At 53.3% G+C, this 27,724-nt stretch overlaps 1 protein-coding gene across 1 annotated transcript in view; it reads right to left on the bottom strand.

Moving 5' to 3' along the window:
* Positions 1–1,729: 1,729 nt before the first annotated feature.
* The window catches only part of Col16a1 (collagen type XVI alpha 1 chain), a 53,554-nt gene continuing 27,559 nt past the window's right edge, over positions 1,730–27,724 (bottom strand). Inside the window, exons 44-72 of the mRNA XM_090335371.1 lie at positions 25,284–25,337; positions 25,031–25,063; positions 22,599–22,715; positions 22,404–22,445; positions 22,216–22,302; positions 21,551–21,595; positions 20,673–20,717; positions 19,013–19,066; positions 18,451–18,504; positions 17,854–17,907; positions 16,515–16,559; positions 16,363–16,416; positions 16,151–16,186; positions 15,782–15,844; positions 14,199–14,270; positions 13,975–14,028; positions 13,177–13,221; positions 12,952–12,996; positions 12,654–12,707; positions 12,210–12,263; positions 9,592–9,642; positions 9,292–9,381; positions 7,808–7,843; positions 6,964–7,008; positions 4,911–5,099; positions 4,540–4,606; positions 3,499–3,675; positions 3,266–3,343; positions 1,730–2,125 (exon numbers count right to left, since the gene is read on the bottom strand). Coding sequence (XP_090191497.1) covers positions 1,923–2,125; positions 3,266–3,343; positions 3,499–3,675; positions 4,540–4,606; positions 4,911–5,099; positions 6,964–7,008; positions 7,808–7,843; positions 9,292–9,381; positions 9,592–9,642; positions 12,210–12,263; positions 12,654–12,707; positions 12,952–12,996; positions 13,177–13,221; positions 13,975–14,028; positions 14,199–14,270; positions 15,782–15,844; positions 16,151–16,186; positions 16,363–16,416; positions 16,515–16,559; positions 17,854–17,907; positions 18,451–18,504; positions 19,013–19,066; positions 20,673–20,717; positions 21,551–21,595; positions 22,216–22,302; positions 22,404–22,445; positions 22,599–22,715; positions 25,031–25,063; positions 25,284–25,337 — 2,043 coding nt within the window. The 3' untranslated portion in view covers positions 1,730–1,922. The remainder of the gene's footprint in view (positions 2,126–3,265; positions 3,344–3,498; positions 3,676–4,539; positions 4,607–4,910; positions 5,100–6,963; positions 7,009–7,807; positions 7,844–9,291; positions 9,382–9,591; positions 9,643–12,209; positions 12,264–12,653; positions 12,708–12,951; positions 12,997–13,176; positions 13,222–13,974; positions 14,029–14,198; positions 14,271–15,781; positions 15,845–16,150; positions 16,187–16,362; positions 16,417–16,514; positions 16,560–17,853; positions 17,908–18,450; positions 18,505–19,012; positions 19,067–20,672; positions 20,718–21,550; positions 21,596–22,215; positions 22,303–22,403; positions 22,446–22,598; positions 22,716–25,030; positions 25,064–25,283; positions 25,338–27,724) is intronic.

Genomic DNA, 27,724 nt, shown 5'->3' with positions numbered 1-27,724 from the left:
TACCCAGCTCCTGAACTGATACGCAGGACCCACAGATTTAATATATATACATATATATATATATATATAATTTTTTTTTGCTGACCCTGGAAGAAGAAGAGACTATAAAATTCAGCTTCCCATCTGGTTCTTCATGGTCCAAGAAAATACTGCACAATTTCAAACTCCAGGGAGACAAGCACTCCAATGATGAAAGCTTAAACCTATTCTGTTGTAGAATCCCCAAAGAGTAACATGAATTGGACTCTGGAAGCAACGTGAAGGAAACATCATTTACTCTATAAGGATCTGTTCCCCAGGGACCCTGGAAAAGGGGATGAGTTTGATATTGGCTCATGGCAATTTTCCCTTCTGGCCTTCTGACTCAACTCTGCTCCATTCAACAGCTGGCCCTCATTTTTCTTCCTATTCACGCCAACAGGCTCCTAATCACGAAGTCTATCATCATCTGCCTTGCAGCCTGGGCTGAGAGTGGAAGCTGGCCTTCCAGTGGGAGTGTTTTAACATCTGTCCTTATCCACTGCCCCCAAATCTGGCTGCTACTTCAATACTAAGATGATGTATTTGCTTTTTAATGTTTTCTGTTAGAAGCAGGGTTAACTGAGAATTGCTGGTGAGAGATGAAACAAGAATTGACTCCTTTTGTATCTAAAAACAGCATGGGAGGCACTCAGGCATGCCCAGGAGCTGGCTGCATTTCATTCTCTGTGCACTGGCATACCTCTGCCCCTGGCAGGATAAAGAAAAACAGGGCAAAGGTTCTAAACCAACCATAGGCTAATGCCCAACCGAAGAAGGGAATGCTCAGAAATGTACTGCAAACATCAGCTCTGCGGAGATTTGACAGCGGCTTGAAGGCTTCGGCAGTTCAGATAAACATCTAGACTTGGAGTGTATTTCTGAGCCTTCTCTGTGATCCCTTTGAAGTTTATCCAACTTGAATAAACCTTCCAGAAGGCTGGAGCCAGTAAAAAGCCTTTCTGTGGAAGTCTCCTTCCTAGATGTACCCTGTTGCTTTCTAACAGGCCAGCCAGCCCATCAGGAGAAGTGATCTGAAAAGGAGAGGCAGAAACTTGCAACAGAATGTTCCTGTAATGTTCAAATTCCCTTTTTCTTCCTCCTCTTGTCCTCTTTACATACTGATACATACAGACTGAGGGGGGATCACCAAACTTGCAGGGGGCTTTGAGAACCACAGCCTTAGATCCTTGCTGCTCATGACCCCATCTCACAGATCCAACAGGGCTATTTCTGAAGGCCATGCATGTTTGAATAAGAGATACCATTTGTGGTTCAGGGAGTCGCTGCTCGCAGCTGAAGCATAGCTCATGGAGCCAGGCATCAGGACAGGTGTGAGGTTCCATCCCATTTCCCAGGGAAGCATTCCCAGGTTCCCTGCACAGGGGCCAGAGCCTATCTTTCCTCCAGTTTGCACAGGTTTTCTAGTTGCAAGTTTACTGGCGCATTGAGAAGAGCCAGAGTGCTTGGAGTGGCTTCTAGGTGGGTGAACACACCTGAAGACCAGGTGGGATCTCCCAAGGTACGAGTTGGATCCGCGCTGGGTCACAGGAAGTGGAAAGGGTGGGCACAGTGTGGTGGGGCTCCCAGCCCTGGCTTCCTTAGATAAACAAATGGAGGGGCTCTTATGAGCTGGGAGTGGGGTCTCTTTTGTGATGTCCCTTTGTGATTCTGGAACCGAATGGGAAAAAGGAGAACAGGGAGATTTGGCTCCAGCACCAGAGAACCCCACTGGATGTGGGATTGCAGACAGTTTTGTTTCTTTATTGTTTAAAAAAATATTAACAGCAACAAACAACAATGACAATATCAACAGCACAAACATTCACTACCCATCCCAGAGTCCTGTAAGCCGAGGCCATTTATCCCCCGTGGAGTACTTTGACTCACAGCAGGTGGCAGTTTCAGCCAAAAGGCCCCTTCATGTTTTGCATGGGTGGATATTGCTGTTCCATGGGCATGGCTCCAAAGCAGTCTGAGGGGTTGCAGTGGCCAGCCTTCCCTGGCTGGCCTGTGGGCCCCGGAGGGCCAGGGATGCCAGGAATGCCTTGCTGACCCATTGGCCCTGTTGCACCCATCTTGCCATATCCCGGGGGCCCTTGGGGACCTGGGAGGAAAGAGTTACGGAAGGCAAATCAGGAGACCCAGATTAGCAAGAAAAGATGGAACAGTGATCATGGCAAGTAATGGATCCGTCAGATGCCTATTTCTTAGGCTACCACACGTCTTCATCAGCTCTGGTCTGACACTTACACTGACCTAACAAGGACAGTGTCATTGACAGCTTCTATGTGCCAGGCACGGGCTTTTCTGTATTAGTTCTGGAAGCCACAGAACAATTTCCTGAGGAAAGAACTCTTCTCTAACTTTGTAGTGAGGACGCAAGCTCAGAGCTACACATCAGGTCAGTAATGAACGTGGTTCACAGAGACTGGAACAGGCTTCAGCCACTGTCTTTCAGGCTCCATAACCACTCACACATCTTGAAGAGTGACCCAGAGCTAGGCATTGGGAATCCATGTCTGTAATCCTAGCTACTAAGAGGCTGAGATCTGAAGAGGAATGTTCAAAGCCAGCCTAGGCACAAAAGTCCATGAGACTCTTATCTCCAATTAACCACTAGAACACCAGAAGTGGAGCCATGACTCAAGTGATAGAGTGCTAGCCTTGAGCAGAAACACTTAAGAACAGCACCCAGCTTTAGCACACGTACACACACACACACACGAGTTATCCCTGAATTCAAGCTCTAGTACACACACACACACACACACACACACACACACACACAGTTATCCCTGAATTCAAGCTCTAGTACACACACACACACACACACACACACACACACGAGTTATCCCTGAATTCAAGCTCTAGTACACACACACACACACACACACACACACACAGTTATCCCTGAATTCAAGCTCTAGTACACACACACACACACACACACACACACACACACACACACAGAGTTATCCCTGAATTCAAGCTCTAGTACACACACACACACACACAGTTATCCCTGAATTCAAGCTCTAGTACACACACACACACACACACACACAGTTATCCCTGAATTCAAGCTCTAGTACACATGTACGCACACACACAAAGTTATCCCTGATGGTTTAAGTGAACTCTTCGACACTATGCGCCCAGTAGGGTGCCAAGCATTCCACTTGGGGACTTGGCCCCTGTTGTGTGCAGCTCTCGCCCACTACATCATGCTAGCCCAGTTTCTTACCTGGGGGGCCAGGGAGACCGTTTTCTCCTGCAATGCCAACACCGATGTCTCCCTTTTCACCTTTGGTACCAGGCAATCCTGGGACAAAAGAAAATAAGAGGTCTTATCCCTGAGCAGAACAATGACATAGCTAGTCATGTTGCTTGCAAACACACCCACAAATGCCAGACTCACAACAGGCTTCATGCAAGACTCAGGCCAACCCCACCTTGGACACTAGAGGATGGAGCTACCTCTCATTCCTGGTAAGCCTTGACGTCCTTCTCTGCCAATCTGACCAGGGAGCCCCGGTGAGCCTGGAGCACCTGGCCGGCCTGGAGCCCCATCCTTGCCTGGGGGCCCTGGCCGGCCAGGCGCTGCCGCCACCTCCATGGGGAACTGCATCCTGGAGGTATAGTAAGCCATCCTCTCTGTAAGGACAAGGACAGGTCACAGGGAGCCCAGGGACTCACAATGTTAGGTGCTGCCGGTAAGCCACCAGCATGGAGCAGTCTTCTTTCCAAGGGACATGAGGCCGAGGAACGTGGGGGTCAATCACTTAGCTAAGCAGTGTCCTGTGCCTCCGGGTCTGGGCACAGTCCCTGAGCTTTTCCTCAAGGCTAGCACTCTACCACTTGAGCCACAGCTCTAATTCTGGCTTAGTATATATGTATGTGTGTATGTGTGGTGTGTGTGTTTAATTGGAAGTAAGAGTATCCTGGACTTTCCTGCCTGGTTTGGCTTCGAATCCCAGTCCTCAGATCTCAGCCTCCTGTACCTAGGATTCTAGGCAGCCCACCTGCATCTAACTTCCACATTGCTTTTCTCTGGAGATCTTTCAGACACTCACATCTCCTTTTAGTATCTCTCATCCCTAACCCCCTTCAGTGGTTCGCCACCAGCTTCAGAAGGAAGTTCAGATATGTGTCCTTTCCAGTCAGGATGCCCAGCCCCTCTAGGACAGGGTCCATGTTGCCCCCAGCAGCTACCTTACATTAGTGTTGTGCCTTCCACTTAGAGCTTACTCCACTCGGGCTCATTTGAAATCAGTTTTTCTTTGCTCAAGTAGGGACTCAGGAAGGGCAGGAGGAAATCATTTTATCATGGAGCAGAGCAGGTAACAAGGAAGGCCTATTGGATAGTGGCATATAACACCTGTCTCTCGCCTGTCGGTAAATGTGGAGGGCAAAGGGGCAGAGGGACACAGAGGCTTTTAGAAAGGGAGGCCAGGGCTGGGTGAGAAGTGACTGGGAAGGCTAAGAGGTGCCCACTGCTCCCAGCTGGCTGCCAATTACCATCAAACATTTTAATGATCTCTTGTCTGATGTATCTCTTGATTTCATCATAATTCACCATGTCTCCCTGAGGAAAGAGGAGAAAACCTGGCCTCAGTTATGCCATCCCCCTGGGGGAATAGACTGGAAATGTTCCAGGTGCCTCCCACACGCCTTTTGTCCTGAGTCCTACCCACCCTGCAGGGGTATAAACCATTCTGTGCGGAGGCTCTGAAGGTTGCTGAGAGGAATCTGTAAGCAGCCTGCCCCTGCCCCCTACCCCAGCAGAGTCCCCTAAACAGAAGCCATGACCTCTCCTGCAGCATCAACAGGAGCATCTAGCCTATGTGCCTGCACTGGGGTGGTGCCCATGTGAGCCAGTCTCTACTTACCATGGAGCCGGGCATACCAGGCAAGCCAGGGCTCCCTGCCGGCCCAGGAGACCCAGGGTGGCCTCTCTCTCCTGCAGGACCTGGTGGCCCAACTGGACCCATAGAACCACTCTTGCCAGGCCCGCCAGGCATGCCAGATCTCCCTTTCTCTCCAGCCTGGCCCTTCTGTCCTGCAGGTCCTGGATCACCCTACAGGGACGGCAGGTCACATGGCCCAGCATTACCAAGTGTCATCAAGTCCACACGACAGTGTAGTAGTGACCCACTACCCCTCCTCTGTGTTCCAGAGGATTCTCACAGGTCATAACACCCCCATCTCACTGCCCCCAGAGCAGTCCTTCTAGAAGACAATTGGATGGCACTACTCCCTGCTGATAAAGCTCCCACCTGCCCTCAGTATGAAGGCCAGATAAGGAGGGCCCTTCTTGTTGGGTTCTATACCTGGTGTTCTGTACCAGCCATCATTCTCTCTGAGTCTGCCATCTTGGCTCTTCCTGCTTGTAATGCCCCCAACCCTTCTTCCCAATGTGTTGAAAAGCCATCTCCTGTCCTTACACCTGGTGGGGCTGAGTCTCCTCCCTAGACCCCACAATACCTCTTCCAGTCTTCTGTAAAATCCAGTGTTGGTGTGGCTGGACTGCACCAAGCTCTGCTTACCCCAGGCCAGGCAAGAGGGCTAGAGCCCCCAAGAGCTAGCAATACGTGGGGAATAAAAACAGACTTCTGTTCCTCTAATCACAGCCCATCACAGCTAAGAACCAGAAATGGTCCAGTGAATAGAGGGCCAAGTCCTCCCTGGAACAAAGCTGCTTTTGCTGACAAGTGCTGACTACTTTACATGTGCCCATTAAGAAACTCAACATGGGGTGGGGAAGGTAAGGGGGAGGGTAAGGGGGGGAGGAGGCTTGGCATGTATTGTATATGACTTTGCTTTCGGCACTCTGAATCACGTTGGAATCTGGGAAGGGCAGGACTTGTTACGAATCCATATCTTTATGGAGACCAAAACAACTTCTAAGGAACAAAGGCAAGGGCTTGTCACTAATCCATAATAATACCTTTATGGAGACCAAAACTACTTCTAAGGAACAATATAGTTTTCTCAGGACAGGCTACCCACCAAACAAGATAACTGTTTAGCTTGGCCATATCCTTACCATAACAATTCAAAGTCCTTGATAAAACAAGGACTTATATGATGGTCGGTCAGGTGCCCAACCTATGGCTGGAACTCTATTAGCATGAATACACTTTTTACTTCCTTCCCTCAGTTCCTGGCCTATTTAAGCCAGAGGTGGGAACATCTGGCCCTTGACCTGCATAAAGCCTGCGAAATCCTTTGGTACGTGACAGGACAGGCATTTATGCTTCTCCATAGCTTCTTGAAGCCTGTCTGTCTGCATTGATAATTTTGTATGGTCCAGGAATGATGTTACAATATCCAAATGACTCTTGGCAGAAAAGAAGCTTATTAAGCACAGCGTATGGTCTGTACCCTCAAGACAGCTGAAGATGGGCTGAAGTGCTGTGCTATGTCCAAACTATATAACCTCTTTTCAGTGCCCAGAACCATATCTCTTTGGCAAATATAAGCCAGTAGCAAGATATGGAACTCCTGGAATTTGGGCCTGGGGTTAAAAACACCCTGGTTCCAAGGCCGCTTTGAATGTGTGTGTGTGTGTGTGAGTGTTGGTACTAGGACTTGAAATCGTGACTTTACACTCTCACTTGGCTTTTTTTTTTTTTTTTTTTGCTCAAGGCTTGTGCTCTACCACTTGTCACACCTCCAACTTGCAGCATTTTGCTGGAAGAGAAAGGAAAGAAGAGTCTCACAGACTTTCCTGCTCGAGCAGGCTTTGAACCGTGATCCTCAGATCTCAGCCTCCTGAGAAGCTAGAACTACAGGAGTGAGCCACCAGCACCCCGCTTCATGGCCCCTTTCTCCCTGCTCTGGCCTCCCTGAGTCTCCTGTGAGGCGAAAGCAATAGGTTGGAGCTGGGCTCTACCAATTCATGGGAACTTCGTCTTCAAACCCCAGCCAGCACCCACTCACCTTCGGACCAGGTGGTCCATAGACTCCCTGTTTTCCAGGGGGACCCTAGAAGAAAGCAAAAATCAGAGGTCAAGTATGGGCCATAGTTTCAAGAGTTAGAGAAGACCACTCTCCCCAGTCCTGGGACCCCAGGACATGCCCTGCTAGGCAGTGTGTGAGGAAGGAAGGGGGCCTCTCAGACAGCTGGATGGGGGCACAATAGGAAGAGGAAAAGGAAGAGGAGGAGGAGGAGGAGGAGGAGGAGGAGGAGAGGGTCAGGGAGGAGCAGATGAGAGCACCAGTCTGGAGCAGTGGAGGGTCAGGGAGGAGCTGGCACCCAGGTAATACATGTGTAGACTTTGTTATCATTACTCTGTTTCAGAGCAGTTCTGACAAACCAAAGAAAACGGGGACTAAAACAAGTCACATTGCCATGGGTGTCTCCTAATTTTCAGTTCCTATCCTTGAAGCAACAAGAGGACCAGTTATCCACAGGCCTTGATCTCAGGACCCTATGACAACCAAACCCCGTACCTGCTCCAAGTCCCTTTTATAAGACAATACGGTATCCACTCATCATCAACACACATTTCCCTGTACAACTGAAATCGTCTCTGGGTTTTCTATAATATCTAATACAGTAGGAATGCTATACAAGTAGTGATACTGTATTGTATAGGAGATAATGACAAGAAAAAAGTTTGCATGTATTCAGTATTAGTGTAATTTTTTTCTGGATATTTTCAAACTGAGATTGATTGAGCTCACCAATGCAGGACAGGTGGAGTGGGTGGGGTGGGGGGGGATGCAAGGAGAGGAGGAAGGAGGAGTCTCCCCAAGGGAAAAGGATTCCAGGCAATGGTACCTCTTTGCCGGCTGCACCATCCACGCCAGGTTCCCCCTGAAGAGAAGAGATGTGATGAGCTCTCATCTAGGCTGACCTCACAGGTCAGGCCTACCAACCTTGCCCAATCCCCTTATTCCACTGAGAACCTGAACCTGCAGCCCCCTTCCCCAACTCTCTAGCCTGGTCCCAGAGCCCACACTGACAGCTCCTGGCTGCCTCCATCCAATCTCTGCAGAGGAGAATCAGATTGTGTCTCTTTGCTTGAGATTCCCCACACCTCTATCCTCAGTGAGACTGACCAGCACGGGCCTGGGCCAGTTCCCTGCCCAGGACATGATGGGAGAGGCTGCCTCTCCAGTCCAGCCCCTTCCTGTGGGAATTGGGGATTGCAGGGCAATGGGAGATAATTCCAGGGGTCCCGAGGTTCCTGAGCTTGCAGGCAGGGAGAGAGGTGGGGCCAGGCAGACCTGTGGCAGGTGCCCCTGTGAAGCAGTCTCAGTGGGTAGATCTGGCAAATGGGCCCACTGAATGCGCCCACCTAATTGGAGTTGTCCACCCTATTTCAAGCTACCAGCCCCGGGGCCACTTCTGCTCCTCCATGAAAGACAGGCTGCTGGGTAGAAAGTCTCCCACTGGGACTTAGAGAACTGGGTGCCCTCCTCGGTTTTCCCAGGAGGCTTTTTGTTCAGCAGTGGTTCACCTGTCTGCACACGCGTGTGTGTGTGTGTGTGTGTGTGTGTGTGTGTGTGTGTGTGTGAATTGGGCCTTGAACTCAGGGCCTCGTTGTCATCCTTAGCTTTTTCACTTAAGGTTAGTGCTCTACCACTTGAGCTATAAGGCCACACCAGCTTTTTGGTGACTAAATGGAGATAAGAATCTCACAGACATTTTCCTGCTTTGAGCCACAATCCTCGGATCTCAGCCTTCTGAGTAGCTAGGATTACAGGCGTGAGCTGCAGGCACCTGGACCTATCAGGACAATAGTTGTGTGGACCAGCTAAGCTATTCAAGTTCTTGGCTGGAGATGGAGTCACAGTACTCTTACTGTGTGACTCTGAACAACCTGCATAGCCTTGCTGAGCTCCAGCTTCCTCATCTGTAAAGGAGAGTCAACCAAACCTACTAAGCGGGGCTGCAGTAGAGATGGAAACAAGGTACATGGCAGGTGTTTCGCTCACCACGCAGCACATGGTCAGCTAACACAGCACTGCTTAAGTGCTGACTTCTGAAGAGCTGGGAGAGGCACAGGACAGGCATAGCATTTCTCATGCCTTTACTGACAAGTTCCCATGAGGCAGGGGCAACACTGGGACCAGCTCTCCTCTGCCTGACACCTAGTGGGGCCCTGCATCAGGATGGCAGTGGTCACCAGAGGCACAGGACCTGCTGGCCAGTGTGTGGGGATCCGTATGTGGTCCCCAGGCCCAAGCTCCATACGGCTAACCTGCTGTACTCCAGTCCCAGGAGTCCAGTGCAGCACCCCTCCCCCCAACTGTGCTTACCGGGGGGCCAGGGTGTCCAGGTGTACCAGGCTGGCCTGGGAGACCAGCCAGGCCCCTTTCTCCAGGGGCTCCCCGGTCTCCTTTCAGTCCCTAGAGAATAGGAAAGAGTGATGATGGAGGCGTGACGAATACCGCAAAGCCCGAAGCGAACAGCCCCTTGTGTGACTCCAGCCATCTCCTGAGACCTCTGCCACATCCCAGAAAGGGGTGAGAGGCTGGTGACAAGTTGTCCTCTGTCCTTCTAGCTTCCCCTTGGAGGAGTTCACAGCAGGGGAGGACCCAGGGGAGAATGTCACTCACCAAGGCAGAGATCCCAGCTGGACCTGGCTGACCGGGAGGCCCCGGTGGTCCCTAAAGAAAGGGGGAGTCAGGGCTATGGGAAGTGAATGGTAAGAACCCCCCGAGGTGCGGGGCTGGCAGCTGGACCAGCCCTATTTTCTTCCTTAGATATCAGTTCTTAGTTTCTTCCTGAAATCCCTCCTTTTCCTCAGCTCCTACATGTGAGCTTCTCACAGGGCTAGGTCCAGAGCACAGACATGGGGCCCCAAGCCTCCTACCATCCTGCCCAGTGCCGGCTTAATGGCATACCTGGGGCTGTGAGAGGATTTTATAGAAGCCACAGCCCAGAGGCCAAGGGCAGAGAGCACAGGCAAGGTGACTGAGTAGCAGCCACATCTCTAGGCATCTCCTGAGACTTCAGAGACTATCCTGCCAGCAGCCCATGGGAGAGGGAAAGTCAGGGCTCAGCACCACCCCCAATATCCACAGGGAGAAGCTCTGCAGCCGAGCACCAGGGCACTCTCTCCAGTCCACTGGTGCCCTGCTCAGTGAGCTCTAACCTCCAGGAGTGTTCCCCCATGCCCCGTTACTGATGGCCAACATCCTTGCACATCTCAAATGTCTTCTCCCTAGTCAAAGTGGCACCTTCTTAGGTACCCAAGGGCCCTCAGTTCTCCGTCAGGGCTCTTCCCTTCACTAGTCCCCAATGGAAAGTTCTAGAAGCCATGGTCTGTGTTCTACTATCTAAGATTCTTGTGATGGACAATCACACAGAAGTAGTCCTGGGCTGGATAGAGAGGCAGTAAGAGAAAGAACAGAATATTATTTTATATCCAGTGACCAAATGCACATAGCTACTGAGCCTTTGTCAACCATTCCTATTCATATCCTCCTTTGGCCTCAGTGGTACTCTCTAGACACTCTGGAACATGAACGGTACATCATGTAGGTGGAGATGGGAGCGAAAAACCAGGAGACAGCAATGGAAGGGGAGACATGGTTCAAAAAGAATTGCACTTACTACCTGACTCATATACCTATAACCACTCTGTATATCAACTCTACAATACCAATAATAATAATAATAATAATAATAATAATAATAATAATAATAGAACCAGCGTGTTCTCTACTGTCTCACACCCCTGTAGGAATCTTCCTTTTTTGGGTCATGAACTGTTTTTTGCTGTTGTTGTGATGGTGGTTGTTATTGTTTGTTTTCTTTTTGTGCCAGTATGGGGGCTTGAACTCAGGGCCTTGCACTCTTAGCTTTTCCACACAAGCCTAGTATTATTCTACTAGGTTTGAACCACATTTCCACTTTTGTCTTTTTGATAGTTAATTGGAGATAAGAGCAATGGACTTTTTCTGCTCAGTCTTGCTTTGAACCACAGTCCTCAAACCTCAGCTTCTCAAGTAGCTAGGATTACAAGCATGAGCCACCAGCCCCTGGTATTACTAATTATTTTTTAAGATTACCCAAATCAGGGCTGGGAGTTTGGCATAGTGGTAGAGTGCTTGTGTAGCATGCATGAAGAACCCAGGTTCGATTCCTCGGTATCCCACATACATAGAAAAAAGCCGGAAGTGGTGCTGAGGCTCAAGTGGTAGAGCTCTAGCCTTGAGAAAGTCCAAGGACAGTGCTCAGGCCCTGAGTTCAAGGCCCAGGACTGGCAAAAAAAAAAAAAAAGATTACCCAAATCCTCCTAGAAATCATAGAGCCGGCCAGGAGCAGGCTGCGATCGAATGGCAGCGTGCTCGCTTTCCGGGAGCTGTCACACTGATCAAGGGAACCAATTGGCAGTCTTGTGTGCCACAGATGGGAAAATTGTTGTTGCTTAATAAGAGTCTTCTCCAGGTCACCCTATCTCAGTAAACACCCACCTACTTACCCAGTTGCCAGGCCAAACACAGGCACCACCTTTAGCACCTCTTTCTACCCTCTGCCCTACTCCTGTCCCAATTCAGGTCCCAGCAAGCCTTTTACCTTCAAGCATAACCCAGCTCCAGACCCTAGCCCTCCAGCTCTTCTCCACCCACCCACTCATCCCTGAGCATACCTACTCCAGGCTCCAGCCAGGTCTGTGAGCCTCCTCCTCTCCTCGAAGCTCAGCTTTCAGAGTCCCACTGGACCCTCCCTCAAGCTCGCCAGCCACCCTGACATCCTTGGGGTTCCTGCTTCTGCCTTTGGCTCTATAGCTCTACTGACCATTCTAGAGCCTCCCACTGTCTCCTGAGATTGCTCTCTTCTATGTCTCAATTGTCCAGCAAGGTTTTTCTCCTCCCTGTCCCTTGTGACATCATATCACAGCCCAGTGCTTTCCAGTTCATGTATTTGTCGTGATTGCTGGAAAATGCCATGAGATCCCAGGTCTTGCCCATCTCACTGCTGTTGTTCCAAAGTTTGGCACAATAATTGAGCAAGTGCTTAATTATTTATTGATCCACTGAAAGACCATCATCTGACAAGGGACTTAGAATGTACCCAGAAAACAATGAGGTGGTCAATCAGGTGAGCAGGAACACTCTGTAACTCGGCATGATGAGCACAGATCCCATGGTCAGGCCGCCACCAGCTGGCCCAACCACCCCAGAATCCTCACTTGCTCAAAGGCAGAGATAAAAACAGTATCACTTACAACATGGCCAGGAGGGCCAGGTCGTCCCTGGGGTCCCATGGCTCCAGGCTCACCCTGCAGGAACAAGAGAAAAGGAAGGGAGAACACAGAAACAGACTTATGAGTGACACAAAGCTGCTAGGCAGGAGAGGGCTGTCTCCAATCAGAAGATACCGGTGGATGGAGAAGCGGGGCTGGGTACTGGCCTTCAGACCTAAGCTTCCTGGAGCTTGAGAAGGCCAGGTTGTGTGTTTTAGGTGGGTGACACAGCAGCCCCTGGAGAAGGAATCGGTTATAATTCTTAAGAGGGAAGAGGTTCAAGATGTGGAAAATGGGGAGAACTTCTCAGAAGGCTAGGAAGAGGGAAAGCAGCCACTTTGCCGCAAAGAGGAAGTAAGTGGCTATACCAGATTCCACAGAGCCCAAAGCCATCTAACGTCAGTGTTGCAGAGATCCTGCTCTCACCTCTGCTCCTGGCCGGCCACTGCTGCCAGGGGGACCTGGTTTGCCACAGTCACCCTAGAAGAGAAAGGGGTGGTTAAGGCTTAGTTACCATCCTCCCCAACCCAAACTGACCCCATATCCGAGGGGCTCTGCCACCTCTCTAGCCTTGGTCAGAGGCTTGTAGATGAGAGTTCCAGGTCCTGGTGGTGCCAGGAGGCTGATGATGTCACAGCCAGGGCTCATGTAGAACCTCCACCCAGGCTTCGCTGCCAAGTCTACAGGGCCTCAGGGAAAATCCACTCTGCAGAAGTCCCCCTACCTTGGGTCCAGGGAGGCCAGGGTGTCCTGTCTTCCCTTTGAATCCCTGGAAAGAAAGGCAAGGTGTCAGGTACCCTACCTCTCTCCTCAGGTGAGGTGACCTGAACCAATCTGTCACTATGTGCCTGGGGGAAGACGGGGAAGACCTGGAGGACATGCTCTGCCTTCTAGAGCTTTCCAGAGAGAGGCCTCAGCATTCCTGACTCCCCCCTGAAGCTCAACTTACCGGGGGTCCCATGAGTCCAGGAGGGCCAGCAGGACCGGGGTCTCCCTAGGGAAAGAGGCCGGGATTGAGAGTTTTCCCTTCACCAACTTCCCCCTAAACCCTGGTACGGTGGAGAAATTGTTGTGCCAGGCAGAGGAAGGGAACCCAAATCCGACCTCAGCCTCTCACCCCCGCTTGAGGCGCTGTGTGACCCAGGCCCTCTCCATGCCTGGCTCTCTTTCCTCTGGTACTGGAAGGAGCTGACTTTGATGTCCTGCCATTCACTATGGACCCATTATTTTCAGATTTCCCAGCAAAACTCAGACCAGGAGCCAGGTGCCTCCTGCCCGAAATCCTAGCTACTCAAGAGGCTGAGATCTGAGGACCTCAGGTCCAAGCCAGCCAGGGCAGGCAGATCCAGGAAACAATCATCTCCAATTAGCCACAATTATCTTCCAATTAGAAGTAGAACTGTGGCTTAAGTGGTAGAGCCCCAGTCTGGAATCTGAAAAAAGCTAAGGGACAGTACCCAGGCCCTGAGTTCAAGCCCTAATATTGGCATAACTCAGCCACGGAGCCAAGCTTTACTCAGTTTGTAGCTGACTCTTCCTAAAACCCAGCTGAATTTTTCCCGTTGTCCAAGGCTTAGACCATAAATGAATTCTTGTCACTCTCCTGCCTTTGCTGATGCCAGCCCATCTCACCTGACTAAGGCTACTATGATGACTAAGCTAGCCTGAATGAAACCCTTTTCTGGACTTCCTACAGGAGAGGGAAGGAAGGAAAGGAGCTCCTGCCCACCCTGACCCCCCATCTTACCCGCAGGCCAGGCTTGCCATCCTTCCCATCCAGTCCATCCAGCCCAGCGGGCCCCTGTAGACAGAAGACTTGTTTCTGCCCACTGAGTCTGGGCCTAGAACATGGGAGGGCTGAGCCAGGCCTTTGACTCTCCCCATTCCCCCGCTCCCCCAGCCCCCAACCCTTCTACCCAAGTGCACCCAGGCACACAAACCCTGCCTCCCAGGCTGAGGACCCATGCTCACCTGAATGCCAGGAGGTCCTGGTGGTCCAGGGGAACCAGGTAAGCCTGATGGGCCTCGAATCCCTTCACTTCCCTAAAACCAGCACCCCCCCCCCCCAAGAGAGTCAGCGGGGCCTTGTCCTGCCCTTGGAGATGAGGCCCTGAGTTAAAGGGCCTAGAAGTCAGAACACCTGGCTTCTAGCTGGAAGCCGAGCTGGCCCAATGTGTTCTCTCCACCAAGGTGCCTTTCCTCACTGCTCCATGAGGAGGGGCAGAGCCTCTTTAGTCCAACTTTTCCTGGGTTGACCCACGTGATGGGTAGCAGGGGTACATGTTCAGTGTACACCACACAACAGCATGCAATGTGTGTTAGTTTTGATGCCCCAAGGTTGAGAAAGTGGGGTGGTTCCTGTCCCCAGGGATTTCCCTGCCCCTCCAGGCCACAGGCCCACATAGCCCATGGTAAATGCAATGTGTGGGGAAGGGGGCTGTGGGAACCCAGAGCAGGGGGATAACAATGGCCAGGGGTCTGGTAGCAGATGCTCCACAGGATGTCTGGGATAGGAAAGGTGGAGGAAGAGGCCTGCTTGAGAAGAGAAAGCAGCCTTGTGACTGCTGGGCCAGGCTTTCTGGGCCCCAGTGATGGGCGGGGCAGGAGGCGGGATGAGCTTGATTGACTGCACTGAACTTTATGAAAAGAGACTTCTCAGAGTGCTGGGGGGAAGTCGTGGGAAAGATACAAAGCTGGGGGGAACCAGTAGAGATCCAGAGGGTGACACTACAGGCCCCTGTCCTTATCTTAGACAAGGAAGCTTCACTTATATCTGTTTCCCAGTTCGATAAACGAGTGGAAGATGACTAAAAATCACTGCTCCAGTCACTGGGGAGCCATGGAAGGTTGGGGAGGGAAAGAAGAGGGTGGTGAGAGGAAGAGAAGAGAGGCTGCTGCATCCAATAGGGAGAGGTGGCTGACTGCATCAGCCGTCCCCACTAAAGGAGAGACAGTTCTGGGGTCTCTGCAATGTCACTAGCTACCAGGAGGGGTCAGCACAATCCCAGCCAATGTCGGCCCCACTGGGAATCAGGTTGGAGAACTTTGGGGATTCTCTGCAATGACCAGCTTGAGCTGGGCAAGAGCTGCAGCCTCCAACCTCCACAAGGAAGGCTGGGGAAGGGAGCAGCCAATCCTGCCCACTCATGGCTGAAGGGCACTGTGCGGGGAGGCAAGGAAGGACCACGGCCTCTCCAGCAGCCAGGGAACAAGTCCCAGTGCCTTGTGGAGGGAAGTCGATGCCCCCTTCCAGAGGGTACCTTCCGGTGAGACATTTCTGGTCTCAATGACACTGTTCCCCCTCCCTTAGCTTCCTGCTGAGGAGACCAAGATGGCAAGGGCTTAGCTGTCAGCCAGGCTTTGCTTTGGCCTGTACTCTACCTGCCTTTATGAGCCCGACTGCTCAAAGGACCTAGTTGTTGTTGGGCCTGGCTTTGAGGCAAGGAAGTAGGTCTGTGAATTCCACATAGCCCAGTGCTAGGAGTGGAACTAGGGCACGGGCACTGCATGGCTCACACGGGTGGCTGGGGCCAAACGCCTGGAGTCTTGCTCACCTTCTCTGCTTGAGGACCAGGGGGTCCAGGTGCTCCCGCTTTGCCCGGGAACCCCGGGGGACCCTGGATTGACAAAGAAGCAGGTAGGAAATGTAAACAAACAAACAAACAACAACAACAAACATGAGGCCGGAGCCCATCCTTTCTTCTTCCTGTGTATGTTTTCCCGTTGTTCACTGAAATAAACATCATCTTCCACAAACGCCTGCTGGGCCTTGCTGGGCCCACCCAGGAGGCCTTGCTGTCCAGGTTGAGTTCCTGGAGTAAGGCCTGGCCACCCAGGCGGCTCTTCCAGCCTCTTCCTTTCTCTCCCAGTCCTGCCCTCCCCATGAGACCACATCACAGAGTTGGCTTTGTGTTTCCACTCACCGGTGGGCCTGGAAAGCCTGGCTGGCCTTGGAATCCCTGGAAGAAGAAGCAAGAGACAGTGTGCTGTGCCATCCCTCTCTGCCTGGCCGCCCACATGGAAAGAGTGACAGGCCGAGGCAGCCCTGACAGTTCCCCCAGGCCCAGGCCCTCCCTGTGCCCAGCATGTCCCCCTCTCCACAGGCTCTAATGCCCCACCAGGAGGCCTCACTCACCTGGTCACCCTTCTCACCGGAAGCTCCTTGGGGTCCTCTCTCCCCTCGGGGCCCCTGTCACCATAAGGAATGGAGTTGGAACCCAATCTTCCTGTCCCAGGCCCCAGAGCAGGCCCGCCTCAGCCCTCCTCCCCCAGCACCCCTTTACTCACTGCTGGGCCTACAGGACCAGGGAGGCCTTCGGAGCCTGGTGGGCCCTGGGATGAGAGGAGCACAGTCAGTCCCTCGGAGGGGTGTGCAGTGGGAAGCCCTGAGGGTGGGCTGGCTCCTCTACCCTTCCCCTCGGCTGCCCCCTGTCTGTGCTATGGGTCCACTAGCCAGCCCTGCCACCTCTTGGCTCGCTCCTGCCAGACAGCCAATAGCTGCCAACCTTTCATTCTCAAGCACAGCTCTGATTATGCCACCCTCTTTTGCTCAAGAACCTTCCATGGCTCCTCTCTGCCAACTAAAATGAAGCATATACTTCTCACCCATGATAGGGTTTGAGACATCCTATAAATCTATCACCAGCCGCTCTTCCTGTCCTCACTTCTAGTCTGGCTAATGTTCCCTCAACTTGTAGCTCAAGGCCTTTGCATGGCTTTCCCACTTGAAATTCCCTCCATTGGCCACTCTTTTTAGGTCTCCTCAAGTCCTGGAGAATTATTACATGGCTTCAAACTGCTTCTGTAGTTGCTGTAGTCCCTTCCCCATGGCCTTTCTCCATGGGATTCCCTCCTCCCTCCATTCAGATCTCAGTTCAAATGTTACATCCTCCTCCATGATGTCCTCCCTGACCTGTCTACCCAGCATCCTGTGCACTGCTCCAGCTCTTTCCCTGCTGCACAGGCTCCTGGGTCGCTAGTCTCTGTCTCTCTCTCTCTGTCTCTCTTACATTTGTCTCTGTTTACTCATCTCTTACTGAGCCTGCCTAGTTCATTGCAGAATCCTCAGAAGGGCCCCAGGCACCATTTTTGTTATTGACTAGCAGTATGCTGGCTTTTGCAGTCTCCCACTGAAGCCTTGGTGACTTTTCTTGGTGGGAAGGAGGGAGGTAAGACTCTAGAACCAGCTCAGCTGATGTCAGAGTTGAGGTTTGAGGTCTGTTACCAGATAGATCTGGCCTCCAGCCCAGACTCTACTACTCACTCTCTAATTGGCTACAGGACTCTGGGTGAATCATGGCAGGCCCCAGCTCCTGGCTCTGCAGGGAGCCCCATGGAGGGTGGCTGAGCTGGGAACTGAGTCCCTGGTGCTCTGGGGAGCCACTTTGGCAGGAGCTGTGCCAGCCATCTAGGCCATTCCCCATCCCATCAGGCAACCAGTTTGTAAGAAACCTGCTGAGCTCCTGGCAGTGCAGCCTCCGACACCAGCTGGCTGCAGCTGGAGTCTCAGGGGCAGGGGCAGCAAGGTCGTGGGCTCCTCCTCAGCAGCTGCCAGGAAAACCTCCAGTCCCCAGTGGTGGTGGGAGGAGGAGGCTGCTGTTTGAAGCCCTTCAGAACTCAGACTCACCAACTCGCCCTTCTCTCCTGCAGGCCCTGCGTAGCCTCGCTCTCCCTTGATGCCCTGATGAGAGAGAGAGAGGTGGGGGGAGGGTGGTAGGGAGAGAGAGGGGGGGGAGGGAGAACAGAATTAGTCCAATAGCCTGCCCTTCTCAGTGCTAATGCAAGGGGTGGAGAGCTGCATCTGGCACCCAGACTGGCATGGGCACTTGGAGGCTAAGGGCGCCAAGGATGGCCGGGGAAGAAGAGCCCTGGGCCACTGTGGCCCTCCCTGCCATGGTGGGAAAGCTGGGACATGCCTACCTAGCAGCTCCCTTGGGGATGGCTGTCACTCCAGCCCATTCCCATCCCAGGGGCAGATCTCCATTGTTGGGATGTCTGAGACTCAGTGCTTTCTGGCCCTAAGGCAGAGTGGCAGGGCCAACCTACCTACTAAGGGGTCCCCAGGGAGGGTGGGGAACTGCTGTGAGGGGGGGGTGAGGCTGGCAGAGGCAGGGGCTGAAATGCCTGGAGAGGAGGGGGCCTGTCGAGGGATGCCCAGCCTGGCTCCATCCTTACCACCAGCCCGAGCCCCCAGCACCCCAAGAGCCAAGGTCTCTGTACTCACAGGCAGTCCTGGGGGGCCCATAGCACCCGGGTAGCCGGGTTGTCCTGGAGGACCCTGTAGAGAGAGGCAGACAGGATGGATCAAGCCTCCCACAGTGCTGTCTCCTTCCCTGGACAGGAGTGGCTATGTCCAGAGCATCCATCAAGTAGGTACCCCCTGCCCTCAAACTTTGGCCCCTTCTCCAAGCCCCAGGTGCCATGAGGGCAAGGCAGGAACATCTCCCCAGCCTTGGGCGAGACCCCAGGCTAAGCAGAGTGCCAGAGTTGACTAGAGGAAAGGATGGGAGGGATAGGAGTGTGGGAGGAGAGGGAGTCTCCTAAATGCTGTGGCTGAGGGGCCCATGACAAGCAGGGGAGTTGGGACAAGTAGAGATTGAGCTCCTCAGAAGTGTGGAAACACGAACACACACACACACACACACACACACACACACACACACACACACCAAGGGAATCCGAGCCATCCAGGAGTTCCAAAAGAAAGCATCCACCTCCCAGCCTCCCTCCAGTGGCCTCCTTAGGGCCTGATCTGTCCTCCCAGAACCCAGGCCACCTCTTCTTACCGGCTCCCCCTTGTCTCCTGTCAGGCCCGTGAGGCCTCGTTCTCCTTGGAGGCCCTTGGAGAGAAAACTCATGAGACACTGTAGAGGAAGTCCAACCCCGCCCAGCCCTTGCCTCCTCCTTACTCCAAAAGCCTCTGTTCCCACCTTGGACAAAGGTGGGGGTCACTAGTGGAACCTCAGTCTCCCTGGCAAGGTGACTCTAGGGGTATGCTCCAGAGGGGGTCTGTCAGAGTCATGTCCACATACAGCTGCCTTTCTGGAACATGCTTTGGAATCAGGCAGCCGTCAGTGCCTCCTCCTGCCCCACCCCATGAGGGAATTTGAGGTGACTGTCACGCGTGTGCCCTGTCTGAGGTGCACCTTTAGGAAGGTGACAATCAGGTGTGTGCTCCTTCTGAGAAACAGACATTAGGAGAGGGTATTTCCCACAAAAGTGTGTCACCAGATAGCCGACACTTACCTGTCCAAGCCCCGCCCACCGCTCCCTACCACCTTCCGGAGATGGCACTGGGCAGGGATATTCCTTGCCATGGAAACCGGAGCCTGGGCCCTCACCCTCACCCTGGCCTCATCCATTTGTCACACCTTTGAGAGCTCCCTCTCTGCCCCTTACCCTCATGTCCCAGACAAATGGCGCTCAAACCTTTCCACAACACAAGACAGATGGCTAGACGGACAGATGGCCCCTTCACCCAAGCAAGCAGAAACAGACACGGCTTGGTCAGAAGATGAGGAGGTGGGGACAGATGGGACCATGACAAAAAGGGGCCCTGCTCCCAAACCTCCACCACCAGGCCTGGGAGGAGCGGAGCTAGGCCTTGGGAAGACAAACTCTTGACAAACAATAGGTTAGCTTCTGTGATCCAGGGGAGACTGGACAGGAAGGAGGGGAGATGACTTAAAACACACCTGTGACAATGACAGAGGCAGAGCACTTAACGACACCGAGTAGGAGGCCCCAAGGGGGATGGGGATGGGTCCTGTGACACCCAGAAACCCAGCTGGCTGGCATCACATGCCAGCCTTAGAGTAGACTGGGATTAGAGCTGAGGAAGTGAGAGGATGAGAAAGGAGGGTAAGAGAAGGGGTTCAGGGCAGGGCAGCCTCTGAACCCCTGGAGTGCCTCCGGACTGCCTTGCTAAGGCAGCAGGGGCAGCCAACCTGTGCCAGGCTGCAGTGTAGAGCCCTAAAGCTTTGGCATCTTCACCCGGCTTGGAGCCAAGTGCCTGGCAGGGCCCCAAGAACTACTTTCAGCAAATCTTCAGTCCCCATGGCAGGTGGTGGGAAGCGGGAAGCAGAAGTGAGAAGAGAGGGAGGGATAAAGGGGCTCCCTGGGACCCAGATTCCAATAAAAAGGTAAAAGAGCTCAAGAGGACGCGGACTGAGGGAGGATGGTGAGGAAAAGAAGAAGGAAATGAAGAGGGGGGGGGGACTGAAAGAAAGCGGGAGGCTGGAAAGAGATCAGAGACTGGGGGAAAGAGAGCCAAGCGGTGGAGCCAGCCGTGGCGTGTTGGTGGGTGGTGTCGTTAGCTACCTTGTCTACAGGGGACAATGAACAGGGAGGGGAGAGCGGAACCACAACACCACAGGAGGGGCAACAAGCAAAAGCCACGGAGACCTGGCTGGTGGGCGGGAAAGGGGGACAGTACTAGGTTCTTACAGGTAATCCGGGGGAGCCAACAGCACCAGGAAAACCTGGGGGGCCCTGGTGGGAGAAACAGGCAGGGTCACGTCTCACAAGCACAGTCACCCGGGGGTGACTGGGGGTGTGAGCACAGCCTCAGGCTGGGCTGAGGGGAGGAGGTCTTGGAAGGATTTTCAAGGCAGCTGGAGAAGAGATTCATTGGCCACTGTAGTCTACAAGATGGCGGCTCATCCCCCCTCCCCACCTTGTTCCGGAAAGCAAGATTCCTCCATCTTCAGGGGGACATGCTAGAGTCCACCCAGGAGTGGAAGCCCGGCTTCCTTTGGGACTCACCACCTTCCCTGCCACCCTCCCCCCCCCAGAGGGTGGGTCCCAGGCTCTGATTTCTCCAAAGAGCATACTTCCTGTTTTGTTACCCCTAGCCCCATCCCTCCCTGCCTTACCACCACCACTGAAGGTACTGGGGTAGATGTCCCAGGCCTGGTATCCTGCTTCAGAGATGGCTCCTCAGAACCACAGAGGCATCTCTGCCCAGTCCTAGCCCTTGTAAGAGGTCTCATGTCCCATGGGCAGAAATCTTGTCAGAAGGCCCACATATCTCCCAGGCCATAGAGAGTCCATTTGGTAAAATAAAACAGCAGGAAGGGGACGGAGGGGGCAGAACCCACCCCCCGGGGGCCTCCCCATGGGCAGTACCATAGGCAATGGCGCAGAGCTGGGCATGTGGTGGTGGTGAGAGATCTCAGTCTCCAAAGATGCTCTCAAGAGGGGAAGGGGCGGGCAGCGGATATGCCTGCTGGGCTTCTCTTGGGGACAAGGCCGCTGAATGGAGTCTGAGTGTTGGGACCCCTTTAAGCGCTTTCCAAGCCACCCAGGGTACTACAGGTACTTACAATAGGGCCTGGCAGTCCCGGGGAGCCTCTCATGCCAGGTGGACCCTGCAAAGGAAGCCCATGGAGACAGATGCAGAGTCTGGGGCCAGATGAACCCAGATCACAGCACCTTCCTTTCAGTCTGCCACAGCCATGGCACCAGAGAACAGCTGATGGGAATGCAGGATCATTTAGCTGATACTAGAATGGCCTTGCATTTATTCATTCAGCCAGCTAACAAATGTTTATTGAGCAGCTATTATGGACTGGGCACTGGTCCAGGGACTGGGAACATCGCTATAAACAAAACATTTTCAAAAATCCTTCCTTGCATTATTCACATCCCCGAGGTGAAGTGGACAGAAACAAACACCACAGTGGACACCTGTGGAATGGTCCTGAATGACACAAACACACAGCAGGGTGGCAGGTCAAGAGTGCAATGCAGGTAAGGGGCCTTTAGAGTCTGGTGCAGGAAGGCCTCTCTGAAGTGATACAGAGGGAGCAGGGGGGTGGGCTCCGAAGAAGCAGGAAGCGGAGAGGGCCCAGAGTTAAGGACAGCAGAGGGTGCCAGGTTTGGGGGGGTGGTGCTCCATATGTGAGGTTTTGGAGACCCCTGGAAGACCTCCAGACAGATGGAGGGCCCTGAGAGACTATCTAGGCGAGTGCCTGGTCTCTGGCCTTACCTCTTCTCCTCTCTGCCCTGGCAGCCCTGGGGGGCCTGGCAGGCCTGGGCTCCCAGCACAGCCAGGGTCTCCTTCACCATTGTCTCCCTGGAAAACAGAGGGAGATGGAAGAGTGAGCAGCCAGGGCATCTTCCTGTGGGGGAGAGGGGAGGGGAGGGGGGAAGGAGAGGGGAGAAGGGCTCACTCACCCTGGCCTCCTCAGATCTTGGGCGCTCCCTCTCCAAGTAGCACTGTAGGGGACAAAAGAGTCTGTGTCCTGTGAGGTGGCCAAGCACATGAGCACACGACACAGGGTCTCCCCTTCACACGGGTGCCAGGGCCTCGAAGCAGGGAGACATCCCCCCACCCCACACACACCAAGGCTGTCCCGGCTCAGTCCCTACCCGGGCACAGTTGTCCAGGCCTGGTACACCAGGGATGCCCTGGTCTCCCTTCTCTCCTTTCACCAGGACAGATGTGGGATGGGCCATCTGGCCCTGGGCACAGTCCCCACAGATGCTCTGAGGAGGAAACAGGGAGCGCAGTGGGTCAGAGAGGGCAGGATGTGCCTCTCAGAACCCAGGGCCAGGGCACCTTGCCCAGCAGCCCTCTGTCCATCCCCAGCCACAGCCCTGCAGCAGCTTTGCTCCCGCCTCAGGGGACCCAATCCCAGCCACTGGCTTTGGGTTCCCTCCAGGAAGCAGCGCTGGTGGGGCCAAGCCAGAGCACTTTCCAGACAGGCGTGTGGGAGGAGGTGCAGGGGCCCACAGAGGGGCCATCTGTCCCCGCTGCTCTGACAACCTGTGCCCGCTGTGTGGACAAGGCTTGAGGATCCAGGCTAGAGGGGCTGGCTCCGAATGCCAGGGCCTCTGCCCGAGGGAGGCAGGGGAACAGCTGCAGGAGAAGCCCTTGCCTCCCTGAGCAGACAGGTCGCCACCTGCTCCCCAGGGACCCAGGGTTCTTCCGGTCACTGAGAGGCTGCTGGAAGATATGAGTCTTTCCCTTCAAAAGTTGGTAAAAAGCAGACGCCAATCTCAGGGACTCCGGAGCCTGGGGGTTCCTGTACACTGCTGTGGGGTCCAGGCCCAGTAGGAACAAGGTGTCATCTCTGCTCCCAGCAAAGCCCCACATAACAAGGTCAGTTTCCCAGCCCCTGAGGCCTGGCTTGACAAGGCACCAAACATTACCCCACATTTAAACCTTGGGGCCCAACAAGGCAGGCGATTTTTTTTTTTGTCAGTCATGGGGCTTGAACTCGGCCTGGGTGCTGTTCCTGAGCTCTTCAGCTCAAGGTTAGCACTCTACCACTTGAGCCACAGCACCACTTCTGGTTTTCTGGTGGTTCATTGGAGATAAGAATCTCTTGGACTTCCATGCCCAGGCTGGCTTTGAACCATGATCCTCAGATCTCAGCCTCCTGAGGAGCTAGGATGACAGGCGTGAGCCACAAGCACCTGGCTAAGGCAGATGATCTTATGAGCATTGTAGAGACAAGAAGGCTGACACACAAAAGTGATCAGCTGGGTCACCAGAGGCCTCATCGTATAATCCTAGCTGTTCAGGATTCTGAGGTATGAGGATCACAGTTCAAGGCCAGCCTGGGCAGGAAAGTCTGTGAGACTATCTCCAATGAACCACCAGAAAACCAGAAGTGGCGCAGTAGGTCAGGGGTAGAGCTCTAGCCTTGAGCAACAAAGCTCAGGTATCATACCAGGCTCAGAGGAGGAGGAGGAGGCAGAAGAAGAAGAAATAATGATTATCTGGGAACCAGTGGCCCAGGCCTGTAATCCTAGCTACACAGGAGCCTGAGATCTAAGGACTGTGGTTCAAAGCCAACCAAGGCAGGAAAATACATAAGACTCTTATCTCCAATTAACCAGCAGAAAGGCCAACACTTCTAGAATGGGGACGTGGCCGTGGCCAGCCCCTTGGTCTGCTATCTGACCCCTTCCACAATCTGCATTGTTTCTCTTTGGGACCCTTTGAGGAGCACATGAATCTTAGGAGAAGTGTGGTCAGATCCTGTTATAGTCACCACTCTGGGGCAGAATGTGGGGGGACCCAGGCTTGACAGAAGCCCAGCGGGGGAGAGGTGCAAGTCCTGCTGCCTGGAACCCCACAGTAACCTGACATGAGGCTGCTGCTGGCTGAGCTCAGCCTCTGCTCCAGCCGCTTCTGGACACATGTGTGGTTCTGAATGCATGAAGCCCCATACTCTGTCTGACCGAGGCCCACTGGGGCGGTGAGATATTCAGGACAAGCTGAGGGAGCTCTGTTTTAGCCCAGGAGGGGCGTCCTCACGATGCTGAACTGAGTGGCAGGGGGAGAGGGGTCAGGAATCTGCAGCTACCTCATCTCTAGAGGTCACTAGGAGAGGAAACAGAGTGGATCTTGGTACCCAGGGGACCCCTCCCTCTGGTGGGCCCTGACACAGGCCAACACTCCTCCCACGCCCCAAGACCTTCTGTTCCCCAAGCACTAGGATTGCTTCTCAAATCCCTCCTCCTCCTCCTCCTCCTCACTTTCTGAGTAGCCACCCAGCCATCATAGAATCCATTCTGTACAATGCTTCCAACTTACTTGGTGCTGTCCTAGCTGACATAGGCACTTCGGGGCCTTCTGGCCCACAGCTCTGCCACCAGCATCCACTGAATGGGTACCCTCACTGGAACCCCTTAAGCTCTCACTCAGCAAGGGTTGCCTGGGATGTGGCCCTGGGCCAGGCCCTCTCACACCACTGCTTGGAACCAATAAGCTCATCCTCAGTGCTCTAGGAAGAGCTGAGCATTTACTATGAGGGGCCCTATTGCCTCCCCATCCCCCTCAATCCTCTTACCTTAAGGAGGTGCTGCTCAATGGGTAAGGAGCCCTGCAAGAAACAGACATGTGGGCAGGTGACAGTGGGGGAGGGACTCACATGACCAGGCACAACCTTGAGGATCATGGTGCCAGTCTTGAAAGGGAGAGGGTAGCGGGTCCCCCACCCCCATACACACATACAAGCACAACTCAAGGGCTGCATGCCAGCTTAGCCTGGGAAGGGCGGAGGCTTGGGGGTCAGTGGCCAGTGAGTCCTGGCTGGCACCTACCAGTTCTGCTGTGAGCCCAGGCTGTCCTGGCAAACCATTGTTTCCAGGCACTCCCTGTAGCCAAGAAGAGACAGGGATGATGCCTCTCTCCAGCCCCCGGGGGCTCCCCATCTCTCCTACTCACCCTGCTGCCGCTTCCCCTCTCCCTACAGGGCTCAACAGCCTGGCCGGCACACGACTGCCATCTATTCTTAGCTTGGAAGTTTCCAGACAGTTCAGAGAGGAGAGAAAACTGAGGAGCCCCAGAGGAGCAGCCACCTCCCCTCAACCCACAAGGACTACTTCCCCTACATGGCAGGGCTTAGGGTCTTCTAATTGCTGTTTCTTACTGTCTTCCCTAAATCACTTTTTAAAAAAAATATTTTCTCATGTAATCAGCATCATAGGTATCCATTGTCAAAACAAAATGAAATTGGGAGGGATGGGGGAGAATGATGAACAGAGGACATGGATCAAAAGACACTCGACTCCTAAACTGGCTGTGGAATACTAATTCCTTTGTACAACTACTTAAAGATAATAATGTAACAGGCTGGCAATGTGGCTTAGTGGTAGAGTGCTTGTCTAGCATATATGAAGCCCTGAGTTCAATTCCTCAGTACCACATACACAGTAAAAACTGGAAGTGATGCTATGGTTCAAATGGCAGAGTGCTTGTCTTGAGCAAAAGCTCAAGGACAGTGCCCAGGCCCTGAGTTCAAGCCCCAGTACTGGTAGTAGTAGTAATAAAACTCAAAGTGGATATATAACGTGCCAAAGATCATACGTCAGGTAAAGACAGGGGCTGAGATCCAGTGGGGGCTGAGATCCAGCGAGGGCTGAGATCCAGCGAGGGCTTCCAAGCGTTCTCCTATCTGCTCTTTCCATGCCACGCATCCCACACACGTCACCCTCCAGTATCTGTGCTGGCCAATCACACTTCCTGGTACAATGCCTGACTCTCTGTCTAACTTTCAGCAGGTTTACTTGGAGGAGAATCAACCCAGCTCTGGGCCTCAGTTTCCTACTCTGTAAGACAGGGTAGTTTGTGGTAAGGTTGTAGAGGGCTTAGAGCAGCCTCTTGCTCTTAAGGCAGAATCTCAAGGCACACTTGCTTATTAGTCACTCCACCGCCCTGCAGGGAGGATGCTTCCTTCTGCATCCCTAGCGCCAGACAAGGAGGAGGTGGGCAATAAATAGGTGTTGAGTGAACGCTCTGCTGCTCAGCCTGCTCCTCCCCTGCACAGGCTCAGATCTGCCTCCATGCAAGTCATAGCTCTCTCAGCCTGGAACACACACCTGCCCGCAGCAGCCCTGCCTGTCTAAGGCTGGCTCTTACCAGGCCTGGGTCAGGCCTGAGTCAGCAACTACCCAGGGCTTTGTAGCCCTTCCTCCAGTGTCATGAGGGTTTAGAAATAGTGCCAGGCACAGGGGAAGGGCATTGGACATTTTGTTTTTGTGTGTCGTTGGTAATGGAGCTTGAACATAGTGTGCTTGCTTGGCTTTTTGGTTCAAGGCTGACACTCCACTACTTGAGCCATAGCTTCTAGCTTTTTTGCTGGACAACTGAAGAGTTTCTTGGATTTTTCTATGCAGACTGACTTTGAACCAGCATCCTCAGATTTCAGCCTCCTGAGTAGCTAGGATTACGGGTATAAGTCACCAGTGCTTGCCCCAAATGTGTTTTTATTACTGTCATTATCCTTTACTCTGATCCTTTCTGTAATACTGGTATGTGAGTTTGAGTCTGAGATTGTTTTTCCTGCCCTCCCAGAACTAAATGTGCCCATGTATTGTTCTCCTGGGCATCTAAAGAATAGTGCAGCCTGAGTTCAAACCTAGGCTGGACTCTCTATGGACTATCTAGCTTTGGGCACATTTCTTCACTTCTTTGCCTCAGTTTTCTCATCTGAAAAGTGGATCAAGACACTGAGACTGTGCAGTTTGGGATGAGAAAGTGCCATGCTACTGAACTTGCTTCCACACAGACAGGAGGGTAGCTTCCTGCACCCGGCCTGGCAGAGGACAGGTACTCTTAGTGGTGCCTCAGCTTGGTCTCAAGCCAGGGCACCAGATGAGGACTGGTACAGGGGGAGGAGACTCAGCACTCACTCTTCCCTGCCCCATTGCCCAGCGCGGCCTGGCAGGGTACACGCCATGCCAGCACCCACAGTTAATGAGTCGCTGTGGAAAGGCACGGTGTGTCCCCTGCAGATGGATCGCTGCACTCTAGCACTGCCTGGGAAGCAAGGGCAAGGCTGCAGAATGGCAGGGTAGACTCTGGTTCCTGATTTGCAAACTACTAGGGGCTGGCCTAGAGGCAGCATTACGGAGCAGGGGGAGGCAGTGGCAGCAGGGAGAAAGAGAGACAGAGACAGTGACAGAGTCAGAGACAGAAACAGAGACAGAGCTGCCCAAGAAGCCCCAGTCCAGGGTGGCTGTACCCTGGGCTTCAGGGACCT

The sequence above is a fragment of the Megascapheus bottae genome, chromosome 6 (assembly GCF_031878675.1).
Source record: "Megascapheus bottae isolate mThoBot1 chromosome 6, mThoBot2.hap1, whole genome shotgun sequence".
Taxonomy (NCBI): Eukaryota; Metazoa; Chordata; class Mammalia; order Rodentia; family Geomyidae; genus Megascapheus; species Megascapheus bottae.
The sequence above is the reverse complement of the archived record's forward strand: the minus strand, read 5'-3'. Positions and strand labels throughout refer to the sequence as shown.